General features: G+C 42.7%; 1 protein-coding gene and 1 long non-coding RNA gene across 3 annotated transcripts in view; one reads left to right on the top strand and one right to left on the bottom strand.

Moving 5' to 3' along the window:
• Nucleotides 1-5,102: 5,102 nt before the first annotated feature.
• Nucleotides 5,103-20,087, top strand: part of LOC310744009 — a 43,770-nt gene continuing 28,785 nt past the window's right edge. The window contains exon 1 of one of the 2 annotated variants that reach the window (XR_014539334.1): nt 5,103-5,159. This is a non-coding gene — a long non-coding RNA (uncharacterized lncRNA). Of the gene's footprint in view, nt 5,160-11,543; nt 11,589-20,087 lie in introns of those variants that run through there. The other variant, XR_014539335.1, reaches the window with a different exon arrangement.
• Nucleotides 12,209-20,087, bottom strand: part of SRGAP1 (SLIT-ROBO Rho GTPase activating protein 1) — a 108,707-nt gene continuing 100,828 nt past the window's right edge. The window contains exons 19-22 of the mRNA XM_083574419.1: nt 19,364-19,544; nt 18,109-18,243; nt 16,953-17,301; nt 12,209-15,728 (exon numbers count right to left, since the gene is read on the bottom strand). Of these exons, the coding sequence (XP_083430545.1) occupies nt 15,351-15,728; nt 16,953-17,301; nt 18,109-18,243; nt 19,364-19,544 (1,043 nt within the window). The 3' untranslated portion in view covers nt 12,209-15,350. The remainder of the gene's footprint in view (nt 15,729-16,952; nt 17,302-18,108; nt 18,244-19,363; nt 19,545-20,087) is intronic.

The raw sequence follows: 20,087 nt of genomic DNA, 5'->3' as shown, positions 1-20,087 counted from the left end.
GTATAAAAATAAAATGGGTTTAAAAAATAATTTTGGTTTGAGTGACCTGGGAGCTTCATTAAAAATCATCACATACTTTCATTTACAACTTTACAACGGCAAAAGAACTGTGGTAACGTTTATTACTGAAATAACTACTTTTGGTTGTGTTACTAGGTGCAATTCAGCTGCATTAATTGTAAGCACTTTGATGTCACTTTCGAGACGATTGCACTGACAGTCTCTGGTGCAGTTAAATGCACAGGGCTTTTTGTCAGCTAGAACTCTTCTGCACTTCTTGGCTGGCTCCGGAAGTGGGGGGGTGGGTGGGTGAGACCTGACCATCCTCAGCAAAGCCCTGATACACATCAAGTTCATGAGGGACCCTCCCCAAAGCCCAAAGGAGACCCTCTATGGTCTCTGCACAAGCTGGATGCACAGTGGGGCTTTGCTGAGGCTGGTCAGCCTCCCAGCTAATAGCTGATGCAGAGGAAGGCTGCACCTCAACTGAGCAAGCTCCCAGCTGAGAGGTGTGCAGGTGTCAAGGCTCAGGGACTACTATCCCTCCCCTGGTGGCAGCCAAGAAGAAGCAGATAACACACAGAGTCCTTATCATGCAATTTATTCAGTATTCACAGAGAGTAAAAGGATGTAGTCTCTGCAATGATGGCGTTGTTCTCCCCTAATCTATGTCAGTCCTGCGCCCGCTAATCTGAGCCTTCTGCCGCTGAGCGCTCTGTTCTAGTCTCAACGCCCGTCTGGTCCTGGGAGAAGCAGGGTCAGGAATGCTTTCCAAGGACACTGAGTCTGTCAGCTATCTCTCCCCTGGTGCTTCTTCCTGCTGTTCCAATATTTCCCAGCTTCTGCCCTCTGCAGCCTCTGAACTATGCCCTTCTGCAAACCACTGATCTAAATCTATACTGTCCCCCTGTTCTCAGGAAGGGCCAGGAGGAGGAAGGCAGTCCCCACCATTCCTCCTCAGTCCAGCCCCTGACAGCAGAGTGCGCATTTGTACTTGTTAAGCTGCTCAGCTGAGGTTTGGAAGGCTCCCCTTTCTTGCCTCAACTGAGAAGCCTCAACAAGCCTCTGGCTAGTGAGGAGACACCCTCCACAACCCCGAAATAGGTCCTCTTTCTGCTCTGGGATGGGTCTTCTGAGGGAGGTGCGTTCCAGCACCTTTTTGTCTAGAAAAAAAGCACTGGGTATGCTATATTTTCAAAGCATTTAGATCCAATGTCTGTACAACTGGATACTGAAGCAATAAAACCTTTGTCTCTTAGCAACACGCTCAGGTCCTGCCTCCTAGATATGTTTTCATCAATACACACTTTTCTGTTTTATATCTTATAAATAAGCCACTGTGAACCTCACAGAAAACTAAAAACAAATACTACATTCCAACTGGGAATAAACCTGTATATTAACTACAATTCCTCTTCAGAATTCTACGGAATGCATATGTAGTCCCACTCCTTCAAATTATCGCGAGAAAGCAAAAGTACTTAGCTGCAATGGAAGCTAGAAGAGTCCAGCTATTGAAATAGAAGTTACCACTTGTTTGGTTTTGGAAAAGATCTTAAGGCTTGACCCTAACATACGCTGATCCAAGGCGTTTTTGGTCAGTGCCTTGATTTTGATATCAGGAAAATAATAAAGGAAGGGTTTCAGGCAACAAAAATGCATTTGTGCTCCCTCAAAGTGACAGCCGTTCTTGATGTAGTGCAGTGACCAGCAGTGAAAGGCAGTGATGAGGATGCCATCGATCTTCAAAGTTTGTACATCTGATGACATTTTGAGCGCAGCAGCTTAGAAAGGATAATGCAGCAAAAAGGCAGGATTATCAGGCAAGGCAGAACAAGGTCTACTAAAACACATTACAATCTGGAAGAAATCTGCCAGTTGTCATGAGAGTATAAAAAGTCCTGTTGGATCAGGCCAAAACCTAGCACAACACCCTTTTCTCCCTGTGGCCAGTTAGATGCCTGTGGGAAGCTGGCAAGCAGGACCTGGGTACAACTGGCCTTGTTGCTCATCTAATACTCTTCAAAATTTGGTGACCATCACTACATCTTGTAGGAGTGAATTCCATAATTTATCATTTTGTTTGTCCTGAATCGTCCAACATTCAGCTTCAGTTCTAGTATTAAGAGATCAGCGTAGGCTGGTGGACTTTCCCCCCCCCATCCACTTTCTCCACCTAGGATGGCCAGGCCACACCTACCAATAATAATAATAATAATAATAATAATAATAATAATAATAATAATAAATTTTATTTATACCCCGCCCTCCCCAGCCAAGACCGGGCTCAGGGTGGCTAACAATCAATAATAAAAACAAATTGATTAAAATACAATTTAAAAAACAAGATTAAAATACGACATTAAAACATTAGGATGCAGCCTCTTCACAGGAGGAGAAAGGAAAAAGAAAGAGGGGGAGGGAATCAAACTGATTCTAAGCCAAAGGCCAGTCGGAACAACTCTGTCTTACAGGCCCTGTGGAAAGAAATCAGATCCCGCAGGGCCCTGGTCTCATGAGACAGAGCATTCCACCAGGCCGGAGCCAGTGTTGAGAAGGCCCTGGCTCTGGTTGAGGCTAATCTAACTTCCTTAGGGCCCAGGAACTCTAGGTTGTTGCTATTTATGGACCTTAAGGTCCTCCGTGGGGCATACCAGGAGAGACGGTCCCATAGGTACGAGGGTCCTAGGGTGTGAAGGGCTTTAAAGGTCAAAACCAGCACCTTAAATCTGACCCTGTACTCCACTATATTTATGTATCTATCTAAACCTACCTATGTATCTACCTGGGTGTTGGTTTAATAAGAGAATTAGTCAATACATAGTGAGGGGTAGGGGGAAGAATTGGCTTAGTCTGGAAAAAGTGCAACCTTTGCAGTTTTTACATTCAAGAACCATTGCCCTCTGTATCACAGTCCCAGACTTTGGTGGCTCTAGTTAAAAATACCTGGGAGACAGGCTAGAGAAGCCCTCTAAAACTGATGATTCATTGATAGGATGGATCATTGGGCTGACAGGTCCAAGCCAGCTCCCTATATCTATATATAAAGCTCCGACCTGCTCTATAATCACTTCAGTTGCTCAGAATAGCAACCTAAAAGCTTTTCACATTTCAAATTCCATAATCTTGTCACTTTAGTTAAAGGCCTGCCTTCAAGATGGAGTAGATTTTTCTACCAGAAGTACACTTGCAACTCTTACATTTTTAATACGCTTCTCACTTTCAGTGTTTTCCCCCTAAAACACACACACATCACTGCCCCAACTTTGAAAACATAAAGTTCTGAAAGTTGAGCAGCAAATATATGATACACAGTGTGCTTTAGGAACGTTTGTTAAGCATGCCGTGTTATAGAGTCACAGTCATGGCCCTCTGTTGAGATGAGTCTGAACCCCATTCCACCACTATAATGAGATACCTGGTGGAGGAAGAACTGGCTTTATGGCTTATAGTTAGACAATGGTTCAGTTGGCTGATTTGAAACTTGGCGGTGCAGGGAAGGTAGGTTGGAGGATGGCCCATGTTGAATTTGGGGTAGAAAGGATCAGAAATGGCTAATTTCCAAACGTTTGATGAGAGGCTTCAGCAAGTGGTGGGCACCAGGGCAACATCTAGTATGGGATGAAGAGCCTTAGCCTTGGGGGCCAAATGGGGCCTTCCAGGACACTCTCTGTGACAGGTGATGAGACTCTTTGAAGATGCATTTCCAGCACACCTTCAAATAGGAGTTTCCTCCATATTTAATTTTAGCACTCTTGTTGATACAAACTACTTCCTGTTTGTATCAGGTACTTCCTGTTCCTGGAGCAGGACACACTCCTATCATCTGTCAGTGGGTGGCTGCCTTGCTGCAGCAAAGCAACGACGGGGAGCTCACATTAAGCTCCTGGTTGTTCCTTTGAACTCATGTCAGTACCTGCCCACACCTACTGTCAGGTGTGGAGCAGGTGGGCTTGGTTTTCCATGCCAAACTGGTGCTTCAGCTGGACCATATTTGACCCACAGGCCAGAAGTTCCTCACCCCTGACTTGCAGATTTCTATACAATGCAATAAGCAAAACTACAGTCAGAGTGGATATCACATTGAGCATGTGTGCTTTAATTTGAGAGCTGAGAACCTAATTTTAAGTGAATTGCTAATGAATCCTACATATATTTTGAAGGCCATGAAGCTTGAGCTAAGACTTACCCACAGTCCCCAACTGTAACACTTTAAAATGGACCCAAGATTTTACAAACAATTTTATTCAAATCTTAGCTAGGAAGTCCTTGGTCCAACAACTATTTTTTTTCTGGAATTTTTTGGATCAGTTAGCTATTCTCTATCATTTAGGCTGAAACTATTTTGTCCCAAATTAGCATTTTGAAAGTGCAGCCAATCTGCACTTCTTCTGTGGCTCAGGGCTGCAGAGATAAAATATTTAATGGTGCTAAATTTTTGACACTATGCTGAGTGCACCATTTGCTCATGAAGTACTGAGGATTTTCTATGCAGCATGAAAAATAACTGCACTGTTAACTGAAAAAAAGTCAATTAAATATTTGAGCTGATTATAAGAAGTAGCAGATAAAAGTGACACAGAGTCATCTGACTTCATTACATAACCTGCTAGCTAAATGTCAAAATGTTCAGATGTTGTTGGACTGAAAACCTTTGTTATCTATAACCACTGTGTGGGATAACCAGCCTCATATAACCAACATGCTTAAGTTTAATTAATGCATGAAGGGGTTAAGATCATAGAGCAGGCATCTCCAAACTTGGCCCTCCAGATGTTTTTGGGACTACAATTCCCATCATCCCTGCCCACTGGTCCTGTTAGCCAGGAATGATGGGAGTTGTAGTCCCAAAACATCAGGAGGGCCGAGTTTGGGGATGCCTGTCATAGAGTAAGCAGTCCTGCCAGGTTTAACTCATCTTGGGAAGGAGTAGGTAATCAAGTCTTTGTTTTCCTCCAGTCTGCCTAAGAAGCTCAGTGTATGAAGAGGCTAAGCTTGTTGCTCCAGCATAACCCCATGGCTTTCACAAGCCACTTGAGTTCCTGTACTAATAATTTAGGAACTTTCAGCACTGTATCTTAGCCAAGTTTTATTTCTTGTGCAGCTTTTTCTGAAGACTGCATGGAAAAGGACATGAATCTAACTTAGCTGGAGAGTTTGTAAGTAAACCATTTTAAACTTATGAAACGTGGCTTCTCCAATGCTGGGGGAAGAAGGGCTACTTTGGAACTTCCTTGAACATTTTTAATGTCTTAATCTATATTTCTATTCTTTCCTTTGCTGCATATTTTGCGATTTTAAACCTCTGCTGGGGTTCTCTCACCAAAGAGTACCTGTATTAAACCTGCATCTTGGCAGCCAGAGACTTCTCCTTTTATACCTATTTTTTCCTTGCGACCAGCACATTGGCCATGCTGGCTAGAGCTAATCAAGCTCCACAACATTTGCAGTACCACAGGTTCCCTATCCTGGTAGAGAGACTAAAATTCATGCCCTTTGATTGTCAACGGACTGTATTTTACTGGCAGCGGTTTCTGTGCTGCTACCCACAGGAAAGAGATTGATAAAGCAGATTGGAGTCCTCTTGTTACTTGCTTTGCCTTACCAGTGTGGCACCCATGGGCACTAGTGTGCCTGCCAGTACCTCCTTTGGCACTCATGAAAGGTGGCATTAAACATCCGCTTAAAAAATCCACAATGCATGAAAGGCTGATTGCTCTTCCTGCTCAGTTCTTTAAACTGGCTCAGCCACGCCTACTTTGAAGCCATTATCCCACACCCCTGTGGCAGCCATCTTGTGATAGGCCACACCCCCCACTGCCCTATATCAGAATTCCACATGTGATCACTGGCCCCCAAAGGTTGGGGCTCCCTGCTTTACAGACTCTCTTCTAGAGCTGAATTCCTTATAGCGGATCAGATTATTTGTCCACCTACCCTGGTATTGTCTATTCTGTCCGTCAGTCGCTCTAGGGTCTCAGATGGGTTTTTCTCATTACCTGCTACCCTCTCCTTTTTTAAAGCTGGAGAGATCAAGTACCAAGGCTTTCTACAGGCAAAGAATATGCTCTACCACATGGGTAGGCAAACTAAGGCCCAGGGGTTGGATCCAGCCCAATCGTCTTCGAAATCTGGCCCGCGTTTATTTTACATGAGTAGAATGTGTGCTTTTATTTAAAATACATCTCTGGGTTATTTGTGGGGCATAAGAACTCATTTATTTTTTATTTTTAGTCCCCCGCCCCAAGGTTTGAGGGACAGTGGACCGGCCCCCTGCTGAAAAAGTTTGCTGACCCCTGCCTATCATATTCTCTCCGATGGCAAATTTCTTCACACCATGAGCCCCTCCAGACATCATTTTAAAGGACTTTTTAGGGCTGATTATTTGTGCTCAGGGTGGTTATACATGATCCCACTTTCAATGTCATTTGTGTCTGCATAAGTTTTCCCCATTCACTTTCTTTACGGTAATGAGCTTAGGGTGGTGTACATTGTTTCCTGCCTCCCAATTTTATTGTTTCAACACTTATGTTAGGCTGGGAGGCAATGACTTGCCCAAAGCCACCTAGTGAACTAGGATCTGAACCCAGGTCTTAAGTCCAACATTTTAACCACTGCATTCCTTGGCTGAAAAACCTAATCTCCACCCATGCAGGTATCAGCATGCTTGCAGAAGTACCTTTGGGGGGGGAGAAGCCTCAGGGTAATGTCCCCCTAAAAACAGAGTCCAGTAAGGACCTGGAATGGTGGGTGAGGGTTGGCGTGGGGAATGGAAAGCTGGCAGAGGGCAGAACGGAATGGAGAGACTGGGATCCTGGAGAACATTCTATGCTGCAACATTTTGTTGCAGGTACCTCTTGTTCCTCTCCTAATTCCAGTGTAGCTTTACTACTCCCAGGCTGCAGCTGTATGACTTTGTGTAAGGATTCCTGCATGTTCACCTGTGGAGCAGATTATTGGATCTGTGTTGGGGAGCCCCAGGGAATATAGTTTAGGGCTGGATGGGACAAATCCCAGGGTGTATGTGTTTTAAAGAAAGCTCAGCACTGGGCTGACTGTGTGAATGAAAGCAAGCCACTAGGGGGAGATTCTGGATTAGAAACCTTAAAAAAATCACAATGCATCCAGTTTTGAGGCACACCACACTGTCTAGCTCTCGCTATAAAAGCCCAGAATGCAGTATGACACTGTCGTGAAGGAGGCTCTTCTCATGAATAAGGTTGATCCATGTGATGACACACATTGTCACTGCATGCAAGTATGCCTGGACTGATGGGGAAACTCTAAATAGCTTTGGGGATGTACACAATGGATATAGTATTCCCCCCTCTCCATTTTTGAATTAAGTAAAAGATTTAAAGGGGGGGTGTGCGCGCGCACACACACACACACACAGTGGATCTCCATTCCCTCTCTTTTAAAGCAACCTGGTGGGATGGAGGCAAGGAAAGTTAGATTCTGGTGCTGATCAGAGTAGAGGTGCTGGGAGAGGAGTCCTTAAGCCTCCTGTCTGTACTCCCTTCCTGATTGTCATTTCTGCACTCTGCTTTTAGCCCTGATGGGAATAAAAAAAGGCAAGTTGCTGAACCAAGGTGTTTTTCCTCATGTAGGTGGAATTTAATAGTTACTTAAGATAAGGGAGGGAATTGATTTACATCAGGGAAATTACATTGGAGAGTTAACCCGCCAGATTGTTTCAAGAACAAATCACAAGCCTCCCAAGGCTGTTTTAGCCCATCGTCATTTGTGTAAGCCCAGGCTGGGGAATTGGTGACAGGGTGGTAGTTGCTAAATACTATTAGGTCCAAGGTGGCTTTTTCCCCAGACGTGGCCACACTGTCACATCTTCCAAGGTGGTTAGAGCCACCCACTCATGCGAAGACTCATTCACCACACCCTGAACCCACCCAGTCTTGCTAAAGATAGCTATGGCTACCTTTAATCAGCCATGAAGGTCGAGCATCCAAGCGCCATGTTATTGGGTGCAAATTCACAAATACTCTTGTCAGTGCCACCAGGCTGCAAAGCTGAAGCTGGTCCTACAAAGCATGGCTTGATGGGGCATTAGAAAGCTCACTCAAGACGGCATCGATCGTGGCATCTTGCTTGCAGTGGAGATGACTGATTTTTGTCCTCAAAGTGCCCAACTCTTCAAGGTTTCTGAGGTGTCCTGGTCTCCCTCCCTCAATGTAAGGCTCGACAGCTTATGGATCACACTTAATAATTCCATGGGCCGATTTATCGAGGACAGAATGCAAACCGTGAAGTAGGTCCTCTTCTGTCAGCCTGGTCTTGACACAGGGATAGATCAAGAAAGCAATCTTCCTACTGAAGAGTTACTGTTGTTAATCAGAAAGATTGGACCGCCGTAGTAAATGGGGAAATTATGAATGCTCACTTTCAGAGAGCTGGTCTATTCAGGATTTTTTTCTTAGGGTATCACTCAACCAGTACTTGCTGTAGAAGGTAATGATATTCAATTGGTTACTATGGTAATGATGCACTAGTTGCCATGGTGCGCAAGTACTGTATATATATCTATTTATCAATTTATTTGAAGGCAGCAAACGGCGGCCAATTTTTCAATGTAATCAAATATGCCATAGGTAGTCTAGGGATAAAATGTAGATATGTACCAATTGCACAAAGAAATGGAGAGACCCCAGAGATAAATTCAACACTTCTTGGCACTCCACATTTACATAGCTGCTAAATATGGGTGTCCCCCCCCCCCCTCGCCGCACAACTTTGTGGAAATTCAACCCTTCCTCCCTGTCCCTTTGTCTAAAATATTCATTCATCTTCACTAGTGCCTGTTGGGACTGGGGTGGAGGCAGAAGTCAACAGTAGATGGAGCCCACTAATTCTATTTTTTGAAATAAGAAACACACAAATAATTTGTTTTGTAAAAGAGCATGACATTATGTTTCCCCTTCCCGTCCCACTCCCGCACAGACTCCTATGAGAAAGCATTGTTCCAAAGTTTCAAATGTATCTAATGCTCCTGTTTCCTTGCAAGAGATCTTTGTGAGAAGCGAAGGCTAAGGAATATACCTTACACAAATCTGGAGTGGAGTCCCCAAGAAGGTTGGATGGTGCCTTGTATGCCTCCTTCCAGCAACTCCTGCAGCCAAGCTCTAGTGCCAGATATATTGCTCTGCTTTCCTTTGGACGACATCAGCAAGGCAGAGAGGGAGGTCTTGTCGTCTGGGTAGCCTAGGACCTCCATACGCACTGCAGAGGCTTGCATCCCTGAGAGGTCACTAGTGCAACCCCCTGCAATGTAGGATTCTCAGTTAAAGCATCCATGACAGATGGCCATCCAAGCTCTGCTTAAAAACCTCCAAGGAACTGTCAGTTTTCCCCCCCAAAAGTTTATTCGGGATCTCCTTTCTTGTAACTTGAAGCCATTGCTTCAAGTCCTACCATCCAGAGCAGGAGAAAACAAGCTTGCTACTTCTTCCACGTGACAGCCCTTAAGAACTGTGATAATTCTGTGATTTTATGATCACCATGGAGAAACGCTTCTTGTTTTTTTGTGGCCCAGCTTCTTGGCCAACAGGATTCTGGTACCCCAAGAAGGGAGAAGTCAGGTCAAAGCATCACTCCTCTCTCCCTTAACCAGGATTTGACCCCAGGTCATGGCAGTTATATGCTGAATCCTCACTACCTTGGACAACTGAACAAGCTTCTCAGGCCTCAGCTTATAATCTCCATAGAATGAGTCAGTTGGCATGCGCCGTGTTATTTGTGATGGCAAGATATCCCAAGCAAACTTTCCAAAGTTTGCTCCAAGTTAAGTAGATGTAAATCAGCTGAGCAGGGATGTATTTTCCTTTAACAAAACCACTTCAGAGGGATTCCTTGTTCATACCCTACCTAACATTTTCCTGACGCTGTTGCATCCATAATAAGGAACATTTGTATTAGTTAAATATTGAAGCAGGTTTCTTGTTAAGGTACAAAAAGGGATGTGATGGAGATAAAACAAGACAGGCAGGAGATAAAAGGGTTGTGCCTTTGCGACATCAAGATTTACCATTGAATAGTAGGGTGGATATGCAGCTACCTCCCTTTGTAACTCTGTCGTGCTGAAGAGGCTAATTCTGGAGACACAGCTGCATGCAAAATGCATGATTTGGCATCAATGTTATATAAAAAGAAATGCAAGGAATGCAATGCAGTGCACTGAGTTTTCTCTCTTAGCATTCCGTTATCTCCTTCATGCATATAGTTTTCCTGCATTATTTCCTTCCAGAAGATGCAAATAATTCAAACTTGGTATATCGCCGTTCAGTTCTTATTGGCTCCTTCAAACTGGCGTTTTATTGCAGCTGCATTCTGCGACATGTTCTTGACACAATAATAGTGCTTTAGTTAGTGGTTTTATTCTGCTATATGGATGTATATGGATTTATTCTGCTTGAGTTTGTACTGTGCTGCTTCTCCAATGATACCACATTATTGCTGTCCTGAGGGGCTATGGCTCAACCAAAGCGGGACAAAATAAACCAGGACATTTGTGCTATAAAAAAAAGTTACAGGATTTCAGCATGAAGTTACAGGATATGCTGTGATTGACACAGCGGAACCACTCCCAAACTTGCTGTCACAAACAGTATTGAAAGTGGGATTGTGTGTAACCACCCTATAGCATCATGAACACAAATCATAATGAACGCAGAATAAAAAGAATGTTTGCAGGGCTCCTAGAAGGTATGAAAGTCAGAAAATTATTGGCTCATAGCTGTTTTGAAGGGAAAAATAACCTTCAAATGGGATTTTTTGTGGAGTGCCTTTTGTGTGTGGTCGACACCTCGAAGGCACTCCTTGCAGCTCCACCCTGCCATCCATGAGGGTCTTGGATGGCAGATAGCTTGGGTGAGAGCCAGATGTGCTAGTGTTATAGACAGTAATCTGTGTGATCCATGGGTAGGAATTTGTTTATATATTTTTATGGTTCTGCCAGTGAATGTTTAGTCTCCTGCCGTTTTTGCAGCTCGTTTTTTGTAGAGCAAAAATGGTGCTAGAGTTGGAGTGAATGTGTGCAAATAGAATTGTGCAAGTGATATCGGATGACTACTGGGTATTGTATGGTTTGTGTAGATGTGAAAGAATGTGCCTTAGACGAGAGGTGAGAAGGGAAGGGGTTCCTTATTTTTTAAATGTGCTGCTATCTTAATGTTTTGGGGTTGTTATTGTTTTATATTGCAGTTTTTCAGTTTCATTCTTTATTATAGTTCTTTGTTATTTTTGTGAACCGATCAGAAGTTGTGTTATTAAGCAGTATGTAAGTAAATGAATCTACTGTACATTTTGGAAAATGGCTCATTCATTTGTTCTCTGTAGTTTTGGCTGCCTCTTCAGAGAGTGTTGCCAAGCTTGGCACAAGAGTTTCCATAGTGGAGGCAGCCATCTTTGGGAATTTTGGGGCTCTAGCTGCCCTTTTGAATCAAGATGGTGGACTAAAACATGACTCTGGTGTGACTTCACCCCTTTTTTTTGGCATAGGTTTGCCACCTAGTGAAAATTGTCGTCAAACAGGGGTTCCTGAGGTGGAGCAAATTTGATCACTGTTAGGATGCCAGGTGTCATTTTGAATCAAAATGTCAGACATCACTTTGGTGTTACTTCACATGATATTTAGCATGACAAGCCCTAACTCACAAATCACACCATTTGGAAACCACAGTATTTTTTGCTTTCTAAAAAATACCTGGGCAGTGCAAGAGACTCCTCACTTAGATAAATGTATATGGAGTCATCTGTGTTCTTTGTCTACCATTTCCACTATGCACCCTTGAATGTGATAGTTGCTTTCATGAGCTGGAACTGAAAGAGGAGAGTTTGTTTGCTTTGAATCTGGACAAGGAAAAAAACGAGTTCTGAGCCTTTTTTAAAATGGCTGGTAGAAGTGGTCTTTGTACTTTGTGGCTGTCTGGGTTTGCTGTTGGCTTTGGGAACAGCACTACCTTCATGAATGACTGCTTGCTTACCTGCTCAGCTTGTACACTTGTAAATAAATGAGATATTTCCGAGCACCATAAGACTCCCAGGCTGCCTCCACTAAAGGTAAATATGACCCTGTAAAGGTGTCTTGGAACTTAGGGAATTGGGCCTCATTAACACTGAGCCTAGAAAAGGCATATGCAAGGATACGCACACGTAGAAATATGTTGATAATTAGACATCATTAAAACAAAACAAACACAGACAAAACTACCCTTATTTATTATATAAAGTTACACTATGAGAAACAAATCTGAATGTATATTGAAGCCTGTAATGGTACATGCCAAAATGTACAGTACTATACATAAAAGTGCATTGTCACAACAGCTTAACAGTACGTTTTCTTTTAAAACTGTGCAATTGTAACTCTCCTGTTGTCTGAGAATGGAAGGAATGCAATGGGAATGCAGCAGAACATGAAATGGAACTGCAACAATACAAGAGCAAAGTTAAAGCTCCTCTAAAAATGTAAAGGCACTTTCACATGTACATACTACAGATGTACATTGACACAATTAGGTAACAGTCAACAAGCAGGAAGCTACCAGCACTGCAATCTATCAAACTGACAGTCAAGGACAATACTGATTCGATTAGGTACACAGGCGGTTACCCTTTTACTATACAGCCTGTAGCTGTATCAGTCTTTCCTGTTAAATATCCATTCACTATACTTCAAGTAGCTATAACAAACCATCAAACTACACACATTTAACTCGTGTGAATGTTCTAAGCAGAAGCAATCACTGGATGCACTGTTTCTAATTTTTTTTCCCTTCTCCACTAAACAATCTCTAATATAAGCAGTATGGAGGCCGGTACAGTTATTCAGACATACAGAGTTTCCCTATGCAATTTCATGATACAGGCACCCACCTTAAGTTTTGCCACACAACCTATTAATAATAATACAAAGTCACTAGGCTATAATGCACTTAAAGGAACGGCAACGCTTCCGTTTGTCCCATAGGTCCTAGATTTGGGCTCGTTACAAAAATAATTCCTTGCAGGGGCCACGGCAACACTTCACTATGATTAGCATTAGCTAAAAGCTCACTGCAGAGTCCAGGATCTTAGTTAAGCTTCCAGGGTGCAGTCTAGGGATATGGGATCGAGTTCCTTTCTAGATAGTGGCAGCTTTGGTGAATGTAACATTTCCTATGGTCTACTGTGGCAAACAAAATCATTATATATACTGTAGTGCCAAGTGAATTCTTTGTCATCTTGTTTTTCAGATTTATGAATTCCACCCAGATCTGGTTTCCAATTTAGGTTTGTAAATAGCCCCCAGCTTCATCAACTGAGATGAAAATGTTTGTCTCTCCCCCATTTTGGGGCACAAATAACTAACAGAGATGTGTGAGCAGGGCTGGCTCACAGATGTTCATGTGGGCAACTTCTTTGCAAAGCTACTTAGGTCTTTGCCACGTCCATGCTACGTGTGATTTGGCAATCCCATTCAGCTAAATATAATTAGTAAACAAACTGCAATGGGAGTAACTCAGTCCCAAACAACAATGGTAGCTACGATGTCCTTAGGCAATTCTTTCTGCCTAACAACTAGTCTGCTCCTGTTTGATTCCGCATAGTGCGAAGGACCCAAATGAAAACATTCATTTTGAAGAATGACAAGTTCCTAATGTGGCAAGTTCTATGCCAAAAGAAACCCCTTATTTTGATCAAGCTTTTCATATGTAGACAAGTATCAGCTGAATCAATTCCTTCCCCCAACTCCAGTCTAGTACTTATAGTTTTTAGTTAAGTGTTTGCCTGATTAGTAACATACGATAAATTCTCCTGTGGAGTGAGGTGGTGACCTTGTAAAAACATTCATGGAAATGATATAGCTTACTGTTAAGTTTGTGCAAAACACTTGTTAGTTCATATGTAACAATAACAACAAAGATGAAGCACTATGCAGGTTGATAGCTTCACTCACACATAAACACACTTGAAAAAAGTAATGATATGTTAATTGGGGGGGTGGTTCTGATACATTTTGTTCAGATTCTAGAGTAGAAAATGAGATTTTTGCCCTGTGAACAACCTCTCGCCTCAAAAGGAGTTATTCCAGTTTAGAAATCAAAATTCACCTGAATAAATACACTCGAGAAACAGAACACTCGTTTGTACACAGTAGCCCCTTTTGCATGCCACAAGGAGCAATAAAACCATGACTTACTCTGAACGAGCCTTATACCAGTGCATGCTGTTCAATCTGTCCTACTCTTCTCGGAGCCAGGAGTAACAAACCACAAAACTTGGCTTTGTCTTACTTATTAACCCGCACCGGTTTGTTTCTTGCAAACAAACAGCTAGTGGCAAGCTACAAACAAATTGCAAGAACTAGCTACCACTTGTTCCTGGCTTACCGCTCATGGTTTGTTTGTTGCTCGAGTCAAGCCTTGTGGTTTGTTTCTTCTAGGAGCTAGCACACTGCTTGTTCACACAAAGCCATGTCTTACTGTGACATGCAGACCAATGTGTTTCATAATCATAAGGATACAGCAGCTTTAAAGTGTAGGTTTTCTAGGAATGTTTTGTTACAAATAATTGATTAGCTAAGACTATCTGCAGAGACATCTAAACCATCGGCTCATAGGAATGTAAACATATTTTTTGTAGTGATTTGTTTGTGTGAACAGTTATCTGAAAGAACTGGTGGCTAAAAATCTACCTTTATTGCAGTGCAGCAAGCCTGAGTGCAACCATTAGAAACTATTCTATATAGCATTTCTGACAACAGGCTTTAACTTTGATTTAGAGAGCTGCCATCTACGTCGGTGTGAGATGCAAATACATTCTCCATATGCAGTACTAACCCTACCAACACACATACAAAGTATTTTGAAGGAAATGTCTTTCCTGATTCACTTCTTAGCAATTCTCAAGATACAAACTTTTAGCCCATATAAAAAATCTGATCTATACTGGAGCCAATTACAATATAGAAGTAAACAAATCCATTAACTAATCCCTTTCAAATGGCCACTCATAAGTCTAAAAACTAGAGTAAGTGTAACTTATTGAACCTCACGGGATGCTGGCTGTGACCTGTGATGCTTTTATTAGAAAAGGTGCAGCGTGGAGTTTTCAAGTAAAAGCACGTATTCCTGTTGTTTTAAAACGACACACAATTAACTGTCCAGTTTAAAAATTGGACCCATGTTAACGTAGGTAGCTTGGAGACATTACACTAAAAAAACAACATTTTTTAAAAAACGAAACCTCTCCCGTTATAAATTAGAAACGAATGGTGTGATGGAACACAAGACATTGATCAGCGCTCCATCCTTTTGGTAGTTCACTCCACGCTTGCCACACAAACTGCTTGGTTTTCACATTGTGCAAGACTTGTCTGCTGGACCTTGGGAAGGAGAGGAAGGGCCCACGGTTGGGTTTGTTTTTGGAAGAATGATGGGCTTTGGCCTAAGGGCAGGCGGTTTCAGTTGCACCCCCATCCTGGGTGCCACCATGGGCTTGAAGGTACTCATAGTATCACTGGAAGAGCTGGTGCTACGCCGAATCTGAGGCTCCGTGCTTCTCAAGAGGACACTGTGAAGAGGGCTCAGGGATTCCGTGGAGGCGGTGCTGGAGGGGGAATTTTTCATTTGTTCCAAGGTATCCAGCACTACATCTGGGGCATGTTTTGCAGAGCTTTGACGTTCCAGTTCCCGGAGTTCATTCAGAGCTGTGTTCATTGTTTCTTCAATATCCTGTTCCAAAGGAAGAAGCAAGTTTGCTAAAGGTTAATGAAATACCAAACACCAAAGATGGCACAGGCCATTGCATTGAGCCTCCTCCCTACATCATGGTGGAAACCAAATCTCTTTCTCTGTTGTGCGAGAGTAAACATATTAACCAAGCACCAGTAGTACTGAGGCGCAGGAATGCCTCAATAGATAACTACATGTTTAGAAAATACCAAGAACACCATGTGTAGAACTATTCAGTCACAGCAAGGTGCAAGCAAGAACAATACCAGGTGTTTCCTGCTTATCTGAAGCACAATACCTATTTTTCAGATAATAATAAAAAATACTCATGTTTTTATCCTTAGCACTATACTTGGGGCTAGATGAACGAGTGCTACAGTGCTTCTCCTGGGCAACAGAGAAGTGGACACGCTGCAAGAAATATGTGTCATTTGGGATTTGCTGTGCAGACTTGCTATTTTTCAAACTTTAAAAAATAGTTTAAGAAATACTGATATTATATAAATGCTCTTCGCCATGAAGGCAAACCGGTTGGAATTCAATGCTGGGCCTATTCATGAGTACACCCACTGAAGATAATAAACATGAAAAACTTAGGTTCATTGGGTCTATTCCAAATAGGACTTAGCTGAATAGAATCCCCAAGGTTCAAAAAGGGATGTGAAAACATGTATGTTTTGTAGTTGATTTTTAAGGAGTGGAAGAGACTGGACCACGTGAGTATCTCCCGAGTTCCAAATATAAGGTGCAAACAGCATTAATTTAACATTAGTATGACAACAAAAGGAAAGGTAGTGCAAAGATCATATTATGGGCAAGGAAGATTAGATGAAATGCAGAGTGAAGAACAGATATCTGTAGTTTAAGATGAAATTGAGGAATTCCAACAAAAAAGGCACTGAAGTAATCAAGTATGGCTAAAATAAGAGAATTAGTAAGAGTCTCATTGCTAACTTCTATCTTGCTCACCTTTATCATTAAATATATCCAGCCATCATGTAAAGCACAGAATTAACTCAGAGGCAAGGCATCCCTTTTTGTGCACCTGCACACATTACCAAGCTGATATGAACAAAACACAATCAAGGAACTAGAAATAAACACTAATAGCACAGCCACCAGGACACCAGATTGAGGTTATAAGCTTATTTATCTCAAACGTTCACACTAGCATTCCCTGTAGTAGAGAAAGCAACAACTCCTATGTTAACTCTCAAGACACACCTGAGCAATTGCCTCTGGGTCAAGTGGTTTGTGATCATTGAAAACTGGGTATTGGCCAGATGATGTTGATCTTCTAATGGGTGGGCTGTCAATTTTCTTCAGGGATTCATGCCTACTAATATTGGTAAGGCTGCCATGACCAGGCCTTCGTCTCCTTTCTGGGCTATCTGTATTGAGGCTGCGGTTTTGAAGGGCAGCACGAGAAGCGCTGTGGCTTGTCATACTGGGGGAACCCAACTCCAGCGATGAATTGGCAAGGCTGTGCGGTTGATGAACTGGGCAGTGTCCGTCGCTGGTTCTGCCAGGGCGTCTGCCGGGAAGCGAGAGTTCAGATCTCTTGCGCTGCTGCCTGCACAGAGAGGCAAAGTGAAGACACAGAAAATGAAACGAAGAACATATGAATCATACCTGTCAATACATGTTGCCCAACAAAATGTGCTGGTGTGATGAGTGCGAGCTGTGAAGCAAGTCCACCAGTTCAAATATTATCTCACCTATGAAGGTCTAGATCAGTGTTTCCCAAAGTGGGTGATACGGCCCCCTGGAGGGTGCTGGATTAATCCAGGGGGTAGTAGCCTCAGTTGCAACTGGGGGGGGCGTGGCATTGAATAAAAATAAAGGGGCGGTGGAAGCATAAAGAAAGAAGCTAACAAAATTTTGAAAAACCATTTGTATAGGTTTCATCTGTTGTGTTATGACACTGGCCACTAGGTCAGGCACTGTTGTGAGATGGCAGTAATGCCTCCTCCTGGATCTGGCGGTCATGCTGGAGGTGGGGGGCTTTCTCGGGGTTGGGTGAACCCTTTTCAGCTGCACCCAGTCCCAGGAAGTGGATCACAGCTTGCCTACCTATTTGGCCAATGGCAGGCAGGCTGTGGCACCGCCCCTGGGGCAGATTGGACTGAGCCGGCAGGGGGGCGCCGAGTAATTTTTTTTTCCTGAAAAGGGGGCGGTAGGCCAAATAAGTCTGGGAACCTGTGGTCTAGATGATCTTTGTCAAGACGCTATATTTTATGCCTCAAACCCCCATGAATGAAAAACTGACACCGTTGTTTCACGGATTGCCAAAACAATACACCTGGTGTGCTTTTAACGTTCTCAAATGCAATATAAACGCCACGTATTTAGTTAATGCTGAGTGCTCAGTTCAATTTACCTTCCGGAATATATTTCGGGTTGACGATCTGTGGGTGAGTTCATATCCTTAGATGAGGACTTGTCCTCTGTTACTGGTCCACTGCTGGCTTCACTATCTGCTTTCTGGCTCAGTGTGTCTGAAAATGTATCATCCCTGAGCAGAAAAGACAGGTGACAATTCTTGACAAACCAATATTACTCGGTGGAAAGAGTAAGAGTGGTTCATGATCTTCCCCCTCTCCATTTTCAGTCATCTCATTCTCGTTAACAACCACTATAAACATTATATTCAAAGGCATTAGGTAGATATATAATCAAACGTCGGCCAATAGCAGGAATGCAATTGAAAAATTAGGAAGCTCTGCGGGGCCAGAAGAATATCCCCAGCTGAGCTTCTCTTTATAATTTGCCTTCTAGCTTCAGCTTTGTAGATGCTCCTAAGTGACATTTTGCCTTCCAAATGGCAACTGAGAAGGTATCATAATAAGGAAGCAAGCAATGTATCTTACAATTAGCCTAACAACAGTGTTGATACTTTTAGGAGATGGAAAGCACGATTTTTCAAAGAGGGAGCTGTATTTTTATTCAAACAGAATTCTGAGAAAGGCAGAGAAACAGGAAAAGTGCAATCATATACACATTTTAAAAAATCTGTGGGCTGCAAATGACATAGAATTTGATCTTGAGAAGTGAGGATGGTTTCAGTTTAAGACTAAGAATTCTCACCATACAGGATTTGGCAGCCCTCTTCCATTATTACAGCTGCTGTAAGCAGTGTTTCTGCTTATTTAAGTTATTTCTATGCTGCTCTTCATATAGATATACTTCGCGATATTTAGTGCTTTTTGTGTGTGATGATATTCACCAGTAAGAGGAACAGTCATTCCTCTTTTTTTGCTGCCTATGGAGGCCATTTTATGCAGCCAGCTACAGCACTTTAAGTTATGAGTACCAGCAACAACAAAAAAGCACTGTCAGGACGGTTCACAATAAGAAATTACAGTAAAGTATATCCCTATATGCTACCAGAGGAGAGAGGGAGAGAATGAAGAGATAAAGGACATTGATTGGCTCTTGGCAGCATGAAATTGTCCTAGGGTCCCAGTTTCCACATGCACTCCTTCCCCCTATCTGGAACCCCACTCCAGGGGCTCTGCTTTGGTTTATAGGGCCTGCATAATGTCTACGAATCAACCATCAGTACTTGACTAGACTGATCTGATTTGGCACATGACAACTTCTAGGATACTTTGCACCACTTAGCTGTTACTTACATATCTTGAACCACTATGTATTGGTGAGGTACAAGGCCATCAATTCCATTGTGTCTTCCTTCCCACCAGTCATCAGAAGCTCGATGATATAAGAGCAGGGAGGCCCCTTTTTTAAAAGACAGCTCTCGTGCAGATCTTCCAACGTAGTCAAACTTGGCAATAGCTTCTATTGGTTCACATTCTGCGGAGGAAAGATGAAGCACAATGTATTAGACGGGGGTGGGGGGGAGAGAGACAGTACTCAGGAGGAAGAATTGCTCATAAGGAACACATAATGGATGAAAGCAAAGGTGAAGAGAGAAAGACTTTTATCCAGAAATGACATACTGTTGATCAAGAAAATAAGCCCCCATAGAATTTGTGGAGCTCTTTTTCTTGCCCTTACAATATTTCAAGTGACAGGGACAAAGAGAAGACTTGGGATCTGTAAGAAACTTAAGGTTTTTGGAATGGTCAGTCGCAGAATGAATGAGTGCAATTTTCTATCAGCTGTTTACAATGACGCCAACAATCCTGCATGAGACTTTTATGGGCTGCCTTCAGAGTTTTGATTCCCTGGAAGAAGCCGTTTTAGAAACCAACTTCAGATCCAGATAATACTGTCATCAAGTTGTGGGATAATGATTCTATGATGAATCAGCCTCATGTAGCCAATACCCTTAACTCTAATTAAAGCATGAAGGGGCTAAGACCATAGAGTAAGCTGTGTTTACAAAAAACACCA

This window comes from Podarcis filfolensis (genome assembly GCF_964270895.1).
Source record: "Podarcis filfolensis genome assembly, chromosome: 10".
NCBI classification, from domain to species: domain Eukaryota; kingdom Metazoa; phylum Chordata; class Lepidosauria; order Squamata; family Lacertidae; genus Podarcis; species Podarcis filfolensis.
Note: the sequence above shows the minus strand (reverse complement) of the source record. Positions and strands in the feature narration are given on the sequence as shown.